The sequence below is a fragment of the Salvia splendens genome, chromosome 15, assembly GCF_004379255.2.
Source record: "Salvia splendens isolate huo1 chromosome 15, SspV2, whole genome shotgun sequence".
Lineage (NCBI taxonomy): Eukaryota > Viridiplantae > Streptophyta > Magnoliopsida > Lamiales > Lamiaceae > Salvia > Salvia splendens.
In genome coordinates this window covers 12429414-12443532 of record NC_056046.1, presented here as the reverse complement: position 1 = coordinate 12443532, position 14119 = coordinate 12429414, and the positions used below count along the sequence as shown (strand labels likewise).

Sequence of the window (14119 nt, the reverse complement as noted above, 5' to 3'; positions counted from 1 at the left end):
CTTTCAAGAGAATTTGATGAGTTTTGTAAGGAGAAAGGAATTAAGCGCCATAAAACAGTGCCCTCAAATCCCCAACAAATTGAAAGGATGAATCGAACAATCTTGGAAAGAGTTAGGTGTCTCCTCTTTGCATCTGGTTTGAGCAGTAAATTCTGGGGGGAAGCAGTCTGTACTGCTACATATCTCATCAACAAGCTACTAGTCTAAAGTCAGAAACACCAGACTATAGATGGTATGGGACTCATGGTGACTATTCAAAGTTCAGGGTATTCGGCTGTGCAGCATATGCTCATGACAGAAAGAGTAAGCTTGAGCCTCGGGCAATCAAGTGTGTGATGCTGGGGTATCAGAAGGGAGTGAAAGGTTACAAGCTGTGCTGTGTTGAGTCTGGTAATCAAAAGGTTGTGTTGAGTAGGGATGTGGTTTTCATCGAAAGTCAGATGCCTTATTTGAGCAAGAAAGGACAGAAAGAGGAAACTCCCTATGATATGTTTGAGGTGGAGCTAGGGAAGCTGAGTCTAAACTCATCTGGAGATTCTAGAGATTCAGAGAATGATAAGCAACAAGGAGACTCCACTTCTGCTCAAGGTGGAGCAGATACACCTTCTGCTCAAGGTGGAGCAGATCCACAGTCTGCTAACAGCATCCTAAGAAATTACCAACTTGGAAGGGATAGAGTGAGGAGAGAAAATGTAAGGAAACCAGCTCGATATGTTGAAGCAGATGTGGTATACTATGCATTATGTGCTGCTGAAAATCTGGAGTATGCTGATCCTCTGTCCTACAAAGAAGCAATTCTGAGCAAGGACAGAGAAAGATGGATAGAGGCTATGAATGAGGAGATGGACTCCTTACTCAAGAATCATACTTGGGTTCTTGTGGATAAAAACAGCTTGAAGCAAGAATCTAAGGATAGGAAGCTCATAAACTGTAAGTGGATCTTCAAGAAAAAAGTTGAAACAACAGATAAAGGCAGGATCAAATTTAAGGCTCGGTTGGTAGCTAGAGGCTTTACACAGGAAGAAGGTATTGATTTAAATAAAGTGTTTGCTCCAGTTGTAAATCACACTTCGATAAGGATTCTACTTGCTGTTGCAAACTATAGAAACTGGGAATTGCAGCAGTTTGATGTCAAGACTGCATTCCTTAATGGGGATCTTCAGGAGACTATTTTTATGAGCCAACCTGAGGGTTATATAAAGGAAAGAGAGGAAAACAAAATCTGCTTGTTGAAGAAGAGTTTATATGGCTTAAAACAAAGCCCAAGGCAGTGGAACAAGAAGTTCAATGAGCAGATGGTCATTCATGGTTTTCTCAGATCTGAGTATGATGATTGCATATACATTAAGAAGAGTGGAAATACTCCAGTAGCATACCTCTTGCTCTACGTAGATGATATGCTACTAGCTGGTCCATCCTTGGATGAAATACAAAGGATCAAAGCTGATTTGCAGAAGTTTTGAAATGAAAGACTTGGGTGAAGCTAGAAGGATTCTGGGGATGAATATCTTGAGAGATAGGAGCAAGAAGCTACTGTGGCTATCTCAATCAGATTATATTGAGAAAGTCTTGAAGAAGTTTAATATGGAAAATGCTAAGGCAGCCTCTACTCCTCTGTCACAAAGTTTCAAACTGTCAAAGGAGCAGTCTCCAAGAACTGAGCAAGAAGCGTTGGAGATGAAGTTAATCCCTTATTCGAATATTGTTGGGAGCATAATGTATACCATGATTTGTACAAGGCCAGACCTTGCACATGCTATCTCAGTCACTAGTAGATACATGGCTGAACCGGGAAAGGAGCACTGGAATGCGCTCGAGTGGACTATGAGGTATTTGAAGAGCTCCAGAAGGTGTGGGATCTTGTTTAAAGGAAGTCATAAGGAGGGTGAGGAGGCTGTTCAAGGGTATTGTGATTCTGACTACGCAACCAATCTGGACAATAGAAAGTCTCAGTCTGGATACTTGTTTACCCTGTATGGTGCTGTCATAAGTTGGAAGTCCAGCCTACAAAGCGTTGTTGCGTTATCAACAACAGAAGCTGAATATATTGCACTCACATCAGCCGTGCAAGAAAGCTTTTGGATCCAATGTGTGATCTCTGATTTTGGGATCAGTCAGAGAACTATGGTTATATTTTGCGATAGTAGTTCTGCTATATGTTTGGTTCGACATCAGTTCTTCCATGAGCGGAGCAAGCATATAGACATTCGTCTACATTTCATCAGGGATGAGGTTGAAAAGGGAAGAGTGAAGGTTGTGAAGATAAGCACTTTGGACAATTCGGCAGATATGTTAACTAAATGTCTTGGCAAAGACAAGTTTGAATATTGCAAGGATCTTATCAGTTTGAGCAGTGAAGGAGTTGTGTCTTCAGGTGGAGAATTGTAAGATGGAATCCACGAGCTCAACGGAATTGTAAGAGAGAATATATGAGCACAACTGCATGTATCAAGAAAGAGCAGCCGTTGCTGATCATAGCCGTTGGAAGCTCTTTACTTTTTCTAGTTTAGTTTGTTGTAACTTCTAGTGTAGCTCAATAGTTTGTTGAGAGCAGTTGTGGTATATTCACTCAGCTACATATATACTACTTCTTCATGAAGTTAGTAACAGATTCGAGTGTATCAAGTTCCAAAATTTGAATAAGAGTTTTTCATTGTTTTCTCAAGTTTGAGTGTTACTCCATACATTTCACAATTCAAGTTCCTCGTTCATTCTTGCAATCTTAGCTTGTTCTTACTGATATCTCTTGATTCTATAACAGAACATGTGTAGTTTGCCTAAACTGCATACTCTTTTATTAGCATGCTGCTCCTTGGAAGAGATTCCGAATAAAATTGGGAATTTGGTTCACTTGAGACATCTCGATGTAAGTGGCAATAAAAATTTAAAGGAGTTACCAGAGAGCTTGTGTAGATTGCTTGAATTACAAATCTTGAACATTGAGTGCTGCAGTGATCTCTCTGGACTTCCGGAAGGAATCCATAGGCTCGAAAGCCTGCAGCACCTTCTAATCGAGCACACTACTGCAAGCCGTTGTTTTCCTCAGGGTCTAGCTCAACTAAAGGGTCTCCACAGATTGAGTTCATTCCATGGAGGAAGTGGATGCAACAAGTTGGGATTGTTAAAACACTTCAGCTATCTTAGTGGAACTCTAAAATTGGAAATCCATGCTAGCAGTTCAAGTGATGTGGAGGAGTTGGTTGAGGATGCTAGAGAAGCAGATCTAAGGAGCAAGAAGCACATCCAAAGACTCGATGTGCAGTTCTATGATGAGCTTATGGATGAAAAGGAGTTGTCATCAGCATCACTGTTGTGGATAGACGTAATAGAAGCTCTGCAGCAAAAACTGAAAATATGGGGGTTTAGAGGCTCCAGACTTCCACATTGGATGTCGTCGCCACTCAACTTGTTGAAAGAGATTACTCTAATTGATTTAAGTGAGGTGGTGTCATTGCCGCGTATGGGGAAATTCTCTACATTAAGCAAATAACAGAAATGAAGTTGGTGGGAAGGGAGAAACTCCGTCTTCTTCTTCTTCATCGTTAAGTGATGATGCTGTTTCCTTCCCCAAACTGAAGGGGCTGACGTTTAGTGGCTGGGAGTGGGAGGACATAACAGCGGAAGAAGAGGAGTCTGTGACCTTCTCCGTGATGACATGCCTCACACGGCTGTCTATCAATTGGTGGGAAGATATGAAGAAGCTGCCACATCGACTCCCTACGTAAGGCCTCGTCTCTGCAGATGCTGAGCGTTGAGCATTCATCAAGAATGGTTGCTTCTGGAGATCCATAACCCAAAATAATTTACACCTTCAGCTTCAGCTTCAGCTTTAACTTTAATTTGAATCTGTTTTACTAATGCAAATTTAGGCATTCTTCTTTCAGTCCAAATGTTGTTTTTCTAAATGTTCAACTGTCCATTGCAACTGTATAGCTATTTTATGATTAGTACTATGTTTCTTTCTTTATTTTTTCAAATTTTTTTGGGAGGATGAGATTGCATTGTTACTTAAAAACGTTATTACTCTGTGTTTTGGTAAAGGCCACGACAACTCTCTTCTTGAATGTCTCTTAGTGCACAAGTGAAACAACTATGCTAATACTCTATCAAAGCCAGGGAAAGTAATTTTTGTGTTTCATATACACACAAATGATTTACATGGCAAATAATATCGAATCTAAGACCATCCACTACGGGTCTCGCCGGCGTCTCGCGTCCCGTCCCGGAGAGACGGGACCCCGGCGCGACACGTTGCAGCTCGCCGTCCCGTCCCGCGTCGCGTCCCGTCGAGCCAAGAGACGGGCTGTCTCGCCACGCGCCTAGGCGACGTGGCGCGACTCGGCGTCGTGCGTGACGCCCACTCGCCCGCCCGCGAGTGGGCGTCGTCACGTGCTGACGCAATAAATATTTTTTTAAAAAAAAATCGAATTTAAAAAAAATAAAAATAAAAATAAAAGAAATTTTTTTTCTAACGGTAATAATACTGTTTTTTGTTTTTTTTAAAATTTTTTTTACTCTATAAATACTCCTAAACTCATCCTCATTTCACACACAACTACACATCTATTCTTCTTATCATCTCAAGTTTTCTCTCAAATTTTCATATAACAACTCAAGATGTCCGGCGACGGCGACGACAACTACGGCGACTCAGCTCCGGCGGGTGGGATCTCAACGCGTTCGGCGATTGGGAGACCATGATCAACACATTGGGCGGTTCCGGGGGGTACCAACCACCCAATTTTGACCTTGATGCATATGTCCGTCCCTCCGCCCCGCGGTATTCGCAGGGATTATCCCAGATCCGGGAGGATTTTCCCGTTGATCCCACGCCGGGAGTAGGCCGAGGCGGTGGAGGTGGAAGAGGCGGTGTACAACCCCAGGCGGGCGAGGACGAGGAGGAAGAGGATCTAGGCCAGCATCCGTACAACAACCTCGAAACGTTGGCGGTGTACAACGCCTGGATCACCGTCTCGTACGATCCCATCGTCGGGAATCAACAATCCCGGAAGTGTTTCTGGGAAAAGGTCTGCGAGGTCTACCACCAGATAAAGCCGAAAGGCTCCCGCAAGTGCAAATTTAAAATGCTCTGCTCTCACTTTGACCGAGTCGACCGACAAGTCAAAAAATTCTACGGCATCTACTCGGCCGAAGAGGCGCGCTACCAAAGCGGCGCCACAGCAACCGACATTTTGACGTCCGCTTTGCGCGCCTACTACCAGGACGAACGTCATCAATTCAGATTTGTTGATGTTTGGCAGGTCGTCAATGACGAGGAACGATGGGCCGGCGGTTTCCGCTCCAGCTCGGGCTCAACCTCGAAGCGCATGAAGCATACGTCAGGTGGCCAATACTCGTCTGGTGGTGACACCGCTGAGGGCATCAGCCAACCTGAGGCTGAATCCCAGGAGTTTGCGGGTACGGTCGGCGATGCTGGAGGATCCGCGAGTGGGCGCCGTCGGCCGCAAGGGACGAAGGCGGCGAAAGTGGCTAGAGCAAGGAAGGGTCGAGGCGAATCAAGCCAGCCGGCCTCGGGATCGGGCTCGCGGGGAGGCTCGGACACACTTATGGTGGCGTACATGACCGCCACAATGGCAGACACTTCCCGCTTCTCGTACGCCCAATTCACGGCCTGGTGGAACGGAATTGTGCATATGGCAGCACAACTTGGCCTTCCGACTCCCCCTCAACCCCGACCGCCTCCGGAGGATGATTAGCCGGCGGAGTAGTTTTTTTATTTTTCTTTAAATTTGTATTTTAAATTATGTTGTGTGTTTTTTAATAAAGTGTGTTTTTTAATAAAGTGTGTTTGTTTTAATTGAATTGGGTTGGGAAAAAAAATAAAAAATGAAATTGAATGAATATTAATTAAGGGACGGAATAAAGGACGGTTAAGGGACGGAGCGTTGCAGGTTCCGTCCCTTAGTTAAGGGAGGGAGGAAAAAAGGACAGTGGGGCCCTCAAATAGTGGTCAAATAGTAGTTAAGGGACGGTATAGAGACAGCGTAGTGGATGGCCTAATAATTAAGCTCAGACGATGTAGCCCAGCGTCAACGTCAAGGCTAGTACTTCTTTCTTATTCTTAGCTTAGCTCCACCCCCACTACTTCTCTTCTTGTATGCGCCAACTTTAATTTAGTTTTTCTACTTAGAGTGTCCACTATGGGACGCCCCCGGCTATAGCCACGGGTTGGGGCGGTAGGCGGGCGCATTATAGTGGCGGAGTTGTCCGCCCCGCGGGCGGACACCATTTCGGGGGCGGTATGCGGCGGACGCGCGTTCGCCGACTCCGGGGCGAGGACGCGGCTATAGGCGCGGCGCCTATAAAGGCGGCGCCAACCGCCGCGGCTATGCCGATTTTTAATTTTTTTTTACATTTCAATTCCCCTATAAATACACCCCACTCCATTCATTATTTTCACACCATTCCAACACAACATCTATACAAATTTCTCTCACTACAATTTGGGGTCGGAAATGAACAATTTGTGGAGAGACAGCTGGAATGCTCTGATTCAACAGGTGCAACACCAGGCCACCCAGGAGGTAGCGGCCCGTTTGGCGGAGGATGCGGAGGATCCGATCCCTCGCACCATTACTCATCGGCGGACAATCCCACGAGACCACGTCGGTGCTCACCAACGTCTAATGGATGATTACTTCGTGGATAACCCCCGTTATCCACCCGAGATATTCCGCCGGAGATTCAGGATGTCGCAACGGCTGTTCAACTATATAGCGACGAATTTGGCGGAGCGTTACCGGTGCTTCACCCTCCGGCGTGATGCGGCTGGCCGGATCGGGCTGTCCACACAACAGAAGTGCACCGCTGCAATCCGACAGCTTGCCTACGCCGGACTAGCGGACATGTTCGATGAATACCGACAGATGGGTGAGACGACTGGCCTCACGGTGCTTAGGCAGTTCTGTAAGGGGATCCGGGAAATTTTCGGTGGGGAGTTTCTACGGAAGCCCAACCCGGATGAGTGTCAGCGCCTACTGGATATGCACGGGTCGGTGCACGGCTTCCCAGGAATGTTAGGAAGCATCGATTGCATGCATTGGGAGTGGAGGAACTGCCCCGTGGCATGGAAAGGCAGTTCACTACTGGATTCAAAAGCAAACATCCAACGATGATACTGGAAGCCGTTGCGGACTACCGTCTGAAGATCTGGCATGCGTATTTCGGCGTAGCAGGTTCGAACAACGACATCAATGTTCTCCAGTTGTCGCCGCTCTTCAACTAGGAGTGCCGGGGGAGGGGCCAGAAATCAGCTTTGTAGCCAACGGTACGCAGTACAGTAGGGGCTACTATTTGGCAGATGGAATATATCCGCGGTGGCCCGTATTCGTGAAGACTGTCCGCCAACCGGTAGGACCGAAGAAACAATATTTTGCGCGCAAACAAGAGAGTGCTAGGAAGGACGTTGAGCGGGCTTTTGGTGTCCTCCAACCGCGGTGGGTTATTATACGGTGTCCGGCACGAGTTTGGCACGAAGATGATGTCGCGAATATTATGTTAGCCTGTATCATATTGCATAATATGATAATAGAAGATGAAGGATTTGCGGCAGAGCGATGGCCGCCGGAAGAGGGCGCAAGTACAAGTCACGGTGTCGCCTCCGCGCCGATCCAGATGGGCGTACCACGGAGCAATGAATATTTGATCCAACGCTTCGCTGATATGCGCAGGACCACATCACATAACACACTGCAAGCCGATTTGATTGAAGAAGTGTGGGCACGTAAGGGAGGTGGTGGCGTTGTGTAAACTTGGTAGTGATTTGTACTAGATTCAATGTAGTGTGTGATTTTAATTTTAATTTTAATTTTAATTTTAATTTTAATTTTAATTTTAATTTTAATTTAGGGTGTAATTCTAATTTTAATTTTAATTTGTATTTTATTTTTAGTTTTATTTTTATTTTAAATTCGTATAGTCAGCTTCTTCTAATTACGTATAGCCCGATAAATTTGTTCATAATTACTTGAAACATTATAAAATGAAAGTTGATTATAAAATTTGGGGGCTATTGGAGGTGTCCACCATAGTGGCTGACACAAAATTTTGGGGCTATGGACAACAAAATTGGGGCTATGGATAAAAACTGGGGCGGGGCTATTGGGCGTGTCCGCCTTATAGTGGACACCCTTACGACTCCAAAGTCCAAACAGTTCAACCTCTTTTTCATCACTCACTGCCCTACATCTAATCAAGCACATGTGCCGAACAATGAAAAGATTAAGGGAGTTGACTTTGAAGGGATCAAATTTTTTTTTCCTTTGTTTTAGTACTAAAAAATTAGGTAAGGGAAGTGAAAATTAGCAAGGCAGAAACCCAAAGCATTTTGTGTGGATTGTGATAAAGGCCTATAGGCTACAATCGAATTGTGTGGTGCGCCGACTTTGTTGGGGTTGGACTTATTGGTAGGGCCGCAGTTGCAATCCACTGTCATGCACACAAATTTTATTTCTTTTTCCCCTTTTCTTTTCCTTTTTAGATTTAATATTATTTGTTACAAGTTGTTGTGTATATCAAGTTAAACAATGGTTTTTAGTGTTAAAAATTACTCCATTCGTTTCTTTGTAGTAGAGACATTTATTTTTGGCACAGGATTTAAGAAAAAATTATTTTAAATGAATTAAGTAAAAGGTGAATAAAGTAGAAAGAAAAAAGGTAGAGAGATGAAGAGATAGTAAAGTACTTTTTGAAGAAAAAAAAAGAAATGACTCAGCTACAGTGGGACAATTTAAAAAGAAATACGACTCGGCTACGGAGAGACTACGAAGGGAGTAGTACACACCACAGTACATATGTGGACACAATTTTGTGAAACAAAAATGGATAATTATGTGCTTTTTTAGTTTAGTCAAGTAATTTTTAATTATTTATTTAATTTTATAATTACAATTTAAATAAATATATGAAATGAAAAATAAATGGTAGACCGTGAAAATTGTGGTAAAATTTTTGAGATGCTTAATTGTCAAATGAATAGTAGAAGAGTATATTTTACGAATTGAGTTGTAGATGTTGTTATTTAGTAGTACTATATATATATATATATTTTTTTAAGATATTAGCACAAGTCTCTATTACATGTTGATTCCAAGTCTATCCCATATTCATGTGAAGTCTTTAAGACCCAAAATTAATGAGCAAATTCCCTTTATTTTGATTGATGTGCGAATAAACCTACACTTCACACGATCGAGTGAAAATTTATTTTGATTGACGTGCAAATTCCTTTTATTTTGATTGGTGTTTTATAATGATAATAAAGATTGAGGAATATTGATGTTTCGAGTGATTGCCAATTAAATTCTAAAGTTATCAACATCACTCAATTCTTTTGTATTAATCTATTTGTTGCATTATTGGACTTAATTATGAATTGGTATACCCATTGACCGTTGGGGACACTCTAGTTCTCCACTACCTCTATGGCTCTATATGTGTTTGGCCATGTTTTCGCTTTTTTCGCAATTATGATTCATACATAAATACAAAGCTTCGTGTATTGAAGTTATAATAAGGAGTTTTATCAATTTAGTTATGATCTAAAGATAAGGTTAATTATTACCCTTTTTCACCAGATCCCGGAATTGATGTGAGGAGGGACAAAATATATTATAAACAAAAAATTGAAATATTGAGAAGGGGTATTTATTGGAGAAATTCAAGTAAATTTGATATAAAAAAAAGTAGCAAGGTTATAAATTTTTTAGGGGCATTTGCCCCACAAATGCTTCATGTCCATGACTTAAAAGGTAAAATTATTCATTTTATATATGAAACTAAACCTGATGTGTTTATCTTTGATGAAATTAAACAGTAAATGACACGTGACATCAATCTAACCGTCGTATGACAAAATCGTGAGGCTGAGATTAAAAAGAACAATAGAACAAAAGATACAAAAAGGAAATGAATACATTCCTTTTTGTATCGTGTCATTTAATAATGCAGATTTTTAGTTGAATAATGCACACTGACTAATAATGCACCATTATAGTGAAATAATGCAGATCATCACAACCATCCAATTTAAGGATCCAAAGGCTGTGATTAAAAAGAAGCTTGGACTGAAAAGCTGCGATTAAAAAAAAAAGCTGTTAATTACCTTAACATACCCATATATAGTTGAGGTCGCCCCACGCCACATATGATATAAACTTTAGTTAAGATTGAAAATGAAATAGTAGGTGATTGGATAGAGGGAGAGGGACCCTGGAAGGTGACACAGCAGCGGAGCATCCCATGTGGTTAAAGTGAAACGCTACAATCATTACATGCATTGGCTTCGACACCCCATTTTTCCACTGTATTATTACCTCTTTTTATTAGTTTACCTAAACTTTAATTATTACTCCACAACATTAATGAAATAGTAATAGATTCAGCCCCAAGCTACCCACAGAATAAAGTTAATATTTTATCAAGTACAATAACTGAATTAATCACAGCCGAGTGTAGTACGTGCTGATCAGACTGGGCATTCATATTGGACTCTATCTATTCTTATCCCTCAGAAATAGATCCACCTCTCCTACAACATGACTTACTACATTTAATTCAGACTCTAGGCATATACAGTATTTTGTTCAAAGATTTGCATTCAGCTCAATTAGAATTCATCAATTCTCATTTACTATTGCTACCTCTTCTCAAATTAATTGAGTCGTATTTTATCTCTTATTTTACTCTCTTCACTTTTAACACATCAATTTTTAAATTCCATGGCTGAAAGAAATGCTCAAACTACTTGGAGGAGGGAGTATAATTATTTACTCGTTATTATTCAATATGAATAAAAATGAATCAAAAGAGACACATGTGTGTAGTTTGTGTATGCATCTCGAAAGCACCTTCACCTTTTCCACGTGAAGTTAAAGCATGTGAGTTAGGCATGCACAAATCGAACCAAACCGCCGGTTCATAAACCGGAACCAGAACCGGCGGCAGCGGTTCGAACCGGCCAGCGGTTCAAGCGGGCCGGTTCAGGTTCAGAAATATCACGAACCGTAACCGGCGGTTCACCGGTTCAATAAATTTTTTTTAAAAAAATTATTATTTATAAAATCAATTTTTATATATAAAAATCAATTTTCACAAATAAATAAATACAATAATTTCATAATAGCTCATATTTATTTGTTGGGCCTATGATTCTAAGAAACCATTCTTGGTTGTTTCTCTTTTATAGAGACATCCTTGAATATTTTTTGTTTCACTTTCGATGTGAGACAAAATATGTTGAATTATTTTCTCTTATAAGTACATGTTTAGATCATTCATTTATCTTTTTCCAATGTGGGATACAAAACTTTCATTTGTTTTCTACTTTTCTTTATTTTTTACAACATTTTATTATTCACTAACTTTATCTTTATTTTTGTTATGATTCATTTTCTAAGACAAATTTATAGATAATAACATAATCAAATAGAATAGTTCAATTAAATTTGAATGTTGCATGTTGCTCATAATTTCTATATTTATAGAATGTGGATGTGTTCAAATAATAATAATAATTGGATTTAAATGTGCTCACTTTTAAGAATTCTAAGAAACCATTCTTGGTTGTTTCTCTTTTATAGATACATCCTTGAATATTTTTTGTTTCACTTTCAATGTGGGACAAAATATGTTGAAGTATTTTCTTTTATAACTACATGTTTAGATCATTCATTCATCTTTTTCCAATGTAAGATACAAAACTTTTATTGTTTTCTACTTTTCTTTATTTTTTACTACATTTGATTATTTACTAACTTTATCTTTATTTTTGTTATGATTCTTTTTCTAAGACAAATTTATAGATAATAATAGCATCAACTAGAATAGTTTAATTAAATTTGAATGTTGCATGTTGCTAATAATTTGTATATTTATAGAATATGGATGTGTTCAAATAATTGGATTTAAATGTAAGTATGTTGTTAATTTTTCTCAATATACTGATTAAAATGTGAAAAAATAACAATTAATATAATTGGTATAATAATGATAAAAATAGATAACTAAAGAATGATTTGTTTAGTGGTATAATATAGTTTATATATTAGTAGTAGACTAATAGTATAATTTAGTATAATAGTTGTTATTCTAATAGATGTAGTATAATTTATATCAATAAAATTATTATTTGTGAATATATTCTTGATAGATAAGAATAAACAATTATTGAGTAATATGATTTGTGTATAGATAAATAATTATTCATATTATAGTTATCACTAGATTAATATAATTTGTATAATAATTATTCTCTTAATGTGTATAAATTATAATGGTATTTATTAGTTAATATACACATAAACTTATAAACAAACAAATCGATAATGATAAAGAATTAAAGAATAATACTTTATGTAATTATATTTGTTGTTAAGTTATAATAATAGAAGATAGTTAAGATATAAACTAATATAAACAAAGATGGTGGAGATGTATCATGTAGTTATAAATAAGGAGTTTTATCTCACATTGAAAGAAAGAGCAACACGTCTAAGAACATGTAGCTATAAAAGAGAATCATTCAATACACTCTCTTTCAACCCAAAAGCTCAAGTCCAACATTAAGTGTAAATTGTAACTTATAAGTTGTGACTTGTAGTCTCGTTGAAACAAACACTAAAACGATAATAAATGCAAAAAAAAAATTACGAACCGCCGAACCGGCCTGGAACTAGCGGTTCAGGCCAAAAACCGGCGGTTTTGAAGCGCCTCGTGAATCGGCAGTTTTTTGAACCGGAACCGGAACCGGAACCGCCGGGACCCTTGGCGGGCCGGTTCCGGTTCATGGGAATGATGAACCGTGAACCGGCGGTTCCGACCCGTGTGCATGCCTAATGTGAGTGAGACCCATCACCAACAGCACCATTTAAGAGTCACTACATATAAGCAGTTACTTCAAATCTCTGTCTGGTTACTAGTACTATTTATTTTGTGAGATATTAAGTTACTCTTCTTTACAATAGAAGAAATAACATTAATGTATGTGTATTGTATTGAAAAGATTAAAACAAAACAATTCAGCATTACAATCCAATGCATACATATATATAAATAGAAAAGGCAAATGAAGGGAGTCGATAATCGGCGACGTCCACCTCCCACCATCGATTCTCATTAAATTCCAACAAGCGTTGCATGTGATACATGTCTCTTACTTTAATCTTCCAAATAAGAATTTTCATCCATCTTAGTCGGCCCTACTCCCCCTGCCCCCTCTTCACATCAACACCCAAGCTAAAAATATAAATATATTATGAAGAAAGGGTGTGCAAGAATGAGGGAGATATGGTGACAATGGTGATGAAAGTGGAACCACCTTTCCCTCCCATCCCCATCTCCCCAACCTGGAAACTCTACAACAATCCCTTTTATATCTTCCACCAACAACAACCTCACACCCAAATCCACACGCTCCACCTCCCTATATCATCCCGCAAAATCGCAGCATCCTTCTCCGACCTATCCTTCATCAAGCCACACATGGACTCTGATGAGCGCAAAGCTCGCAAGAAGCGCCTCGCGCGGGAGCTGGCCGAGATGGTGAAGATGAAGAGAGACATGGAGGAGGAGAGGAAGATGCTGCGCACGGCAGAGGAGCGCCTGCAGATGAAGGTCTCCCAGCTCCAAATCAAAAATGGAGATGATCAGAGGAATTCTTTGATGACGAAGGAGGCTGAGAATCCGCATATAAAGAGAGGGATAAAGGGGTTTGTGGAGTTTCCGAAGGTGGTGAAAGCGATCGGTTGCACAAGTAGTAAGCATTTGGGGAGCAAATTGGAGTGTCAGAAGGCGCAGCTCAAGATACTGCTCAAGCAGAAAGGGCCACTCAGGTTTAGTGGCCTTATTGCTAGATGAGATCTCATGTAATTATGTTTTTATTTTTTATTTATCTTTTTTTATTTCTTGCTGATTTTTTTTTGCTATGCATTTTGTGCTCTTTTTTTGTTTATGGGAAGGAATAATCCGTTGGAAGTTATAGTATACAGTGCTTAGTGTCTTAGTTGTTGCATCAGTAGCAATGGCAAGAAGTTTGATGTAAATTTGAAGTTTTATGTTCATGTGTTTGTTGGTGGTGGAAAACATGAAATAGAAGTTGTTT

General features: G+C 39.9%; 1 protein-coding gene across 1 annotated transcript; it reads left to right on the top strand.

The window, feature by feature from the left end:
- Positions 1–13314: 13314 nt before the first annotated feature.
- On the top strand, positions 13315–13875 carry LOC121766712 (protein BRANCHLESS TRICHOME-like). Its single transcript, XM_042162975.1, has one exon. It carries the CDS (start codon positions 13315–13317, stop codon positions 13873–13875), a length of 561 nt encoding a protein of 186 aa, XP_042018909.1.
- Positions 13876–14119: the final 244 nt, after the last annotated feature.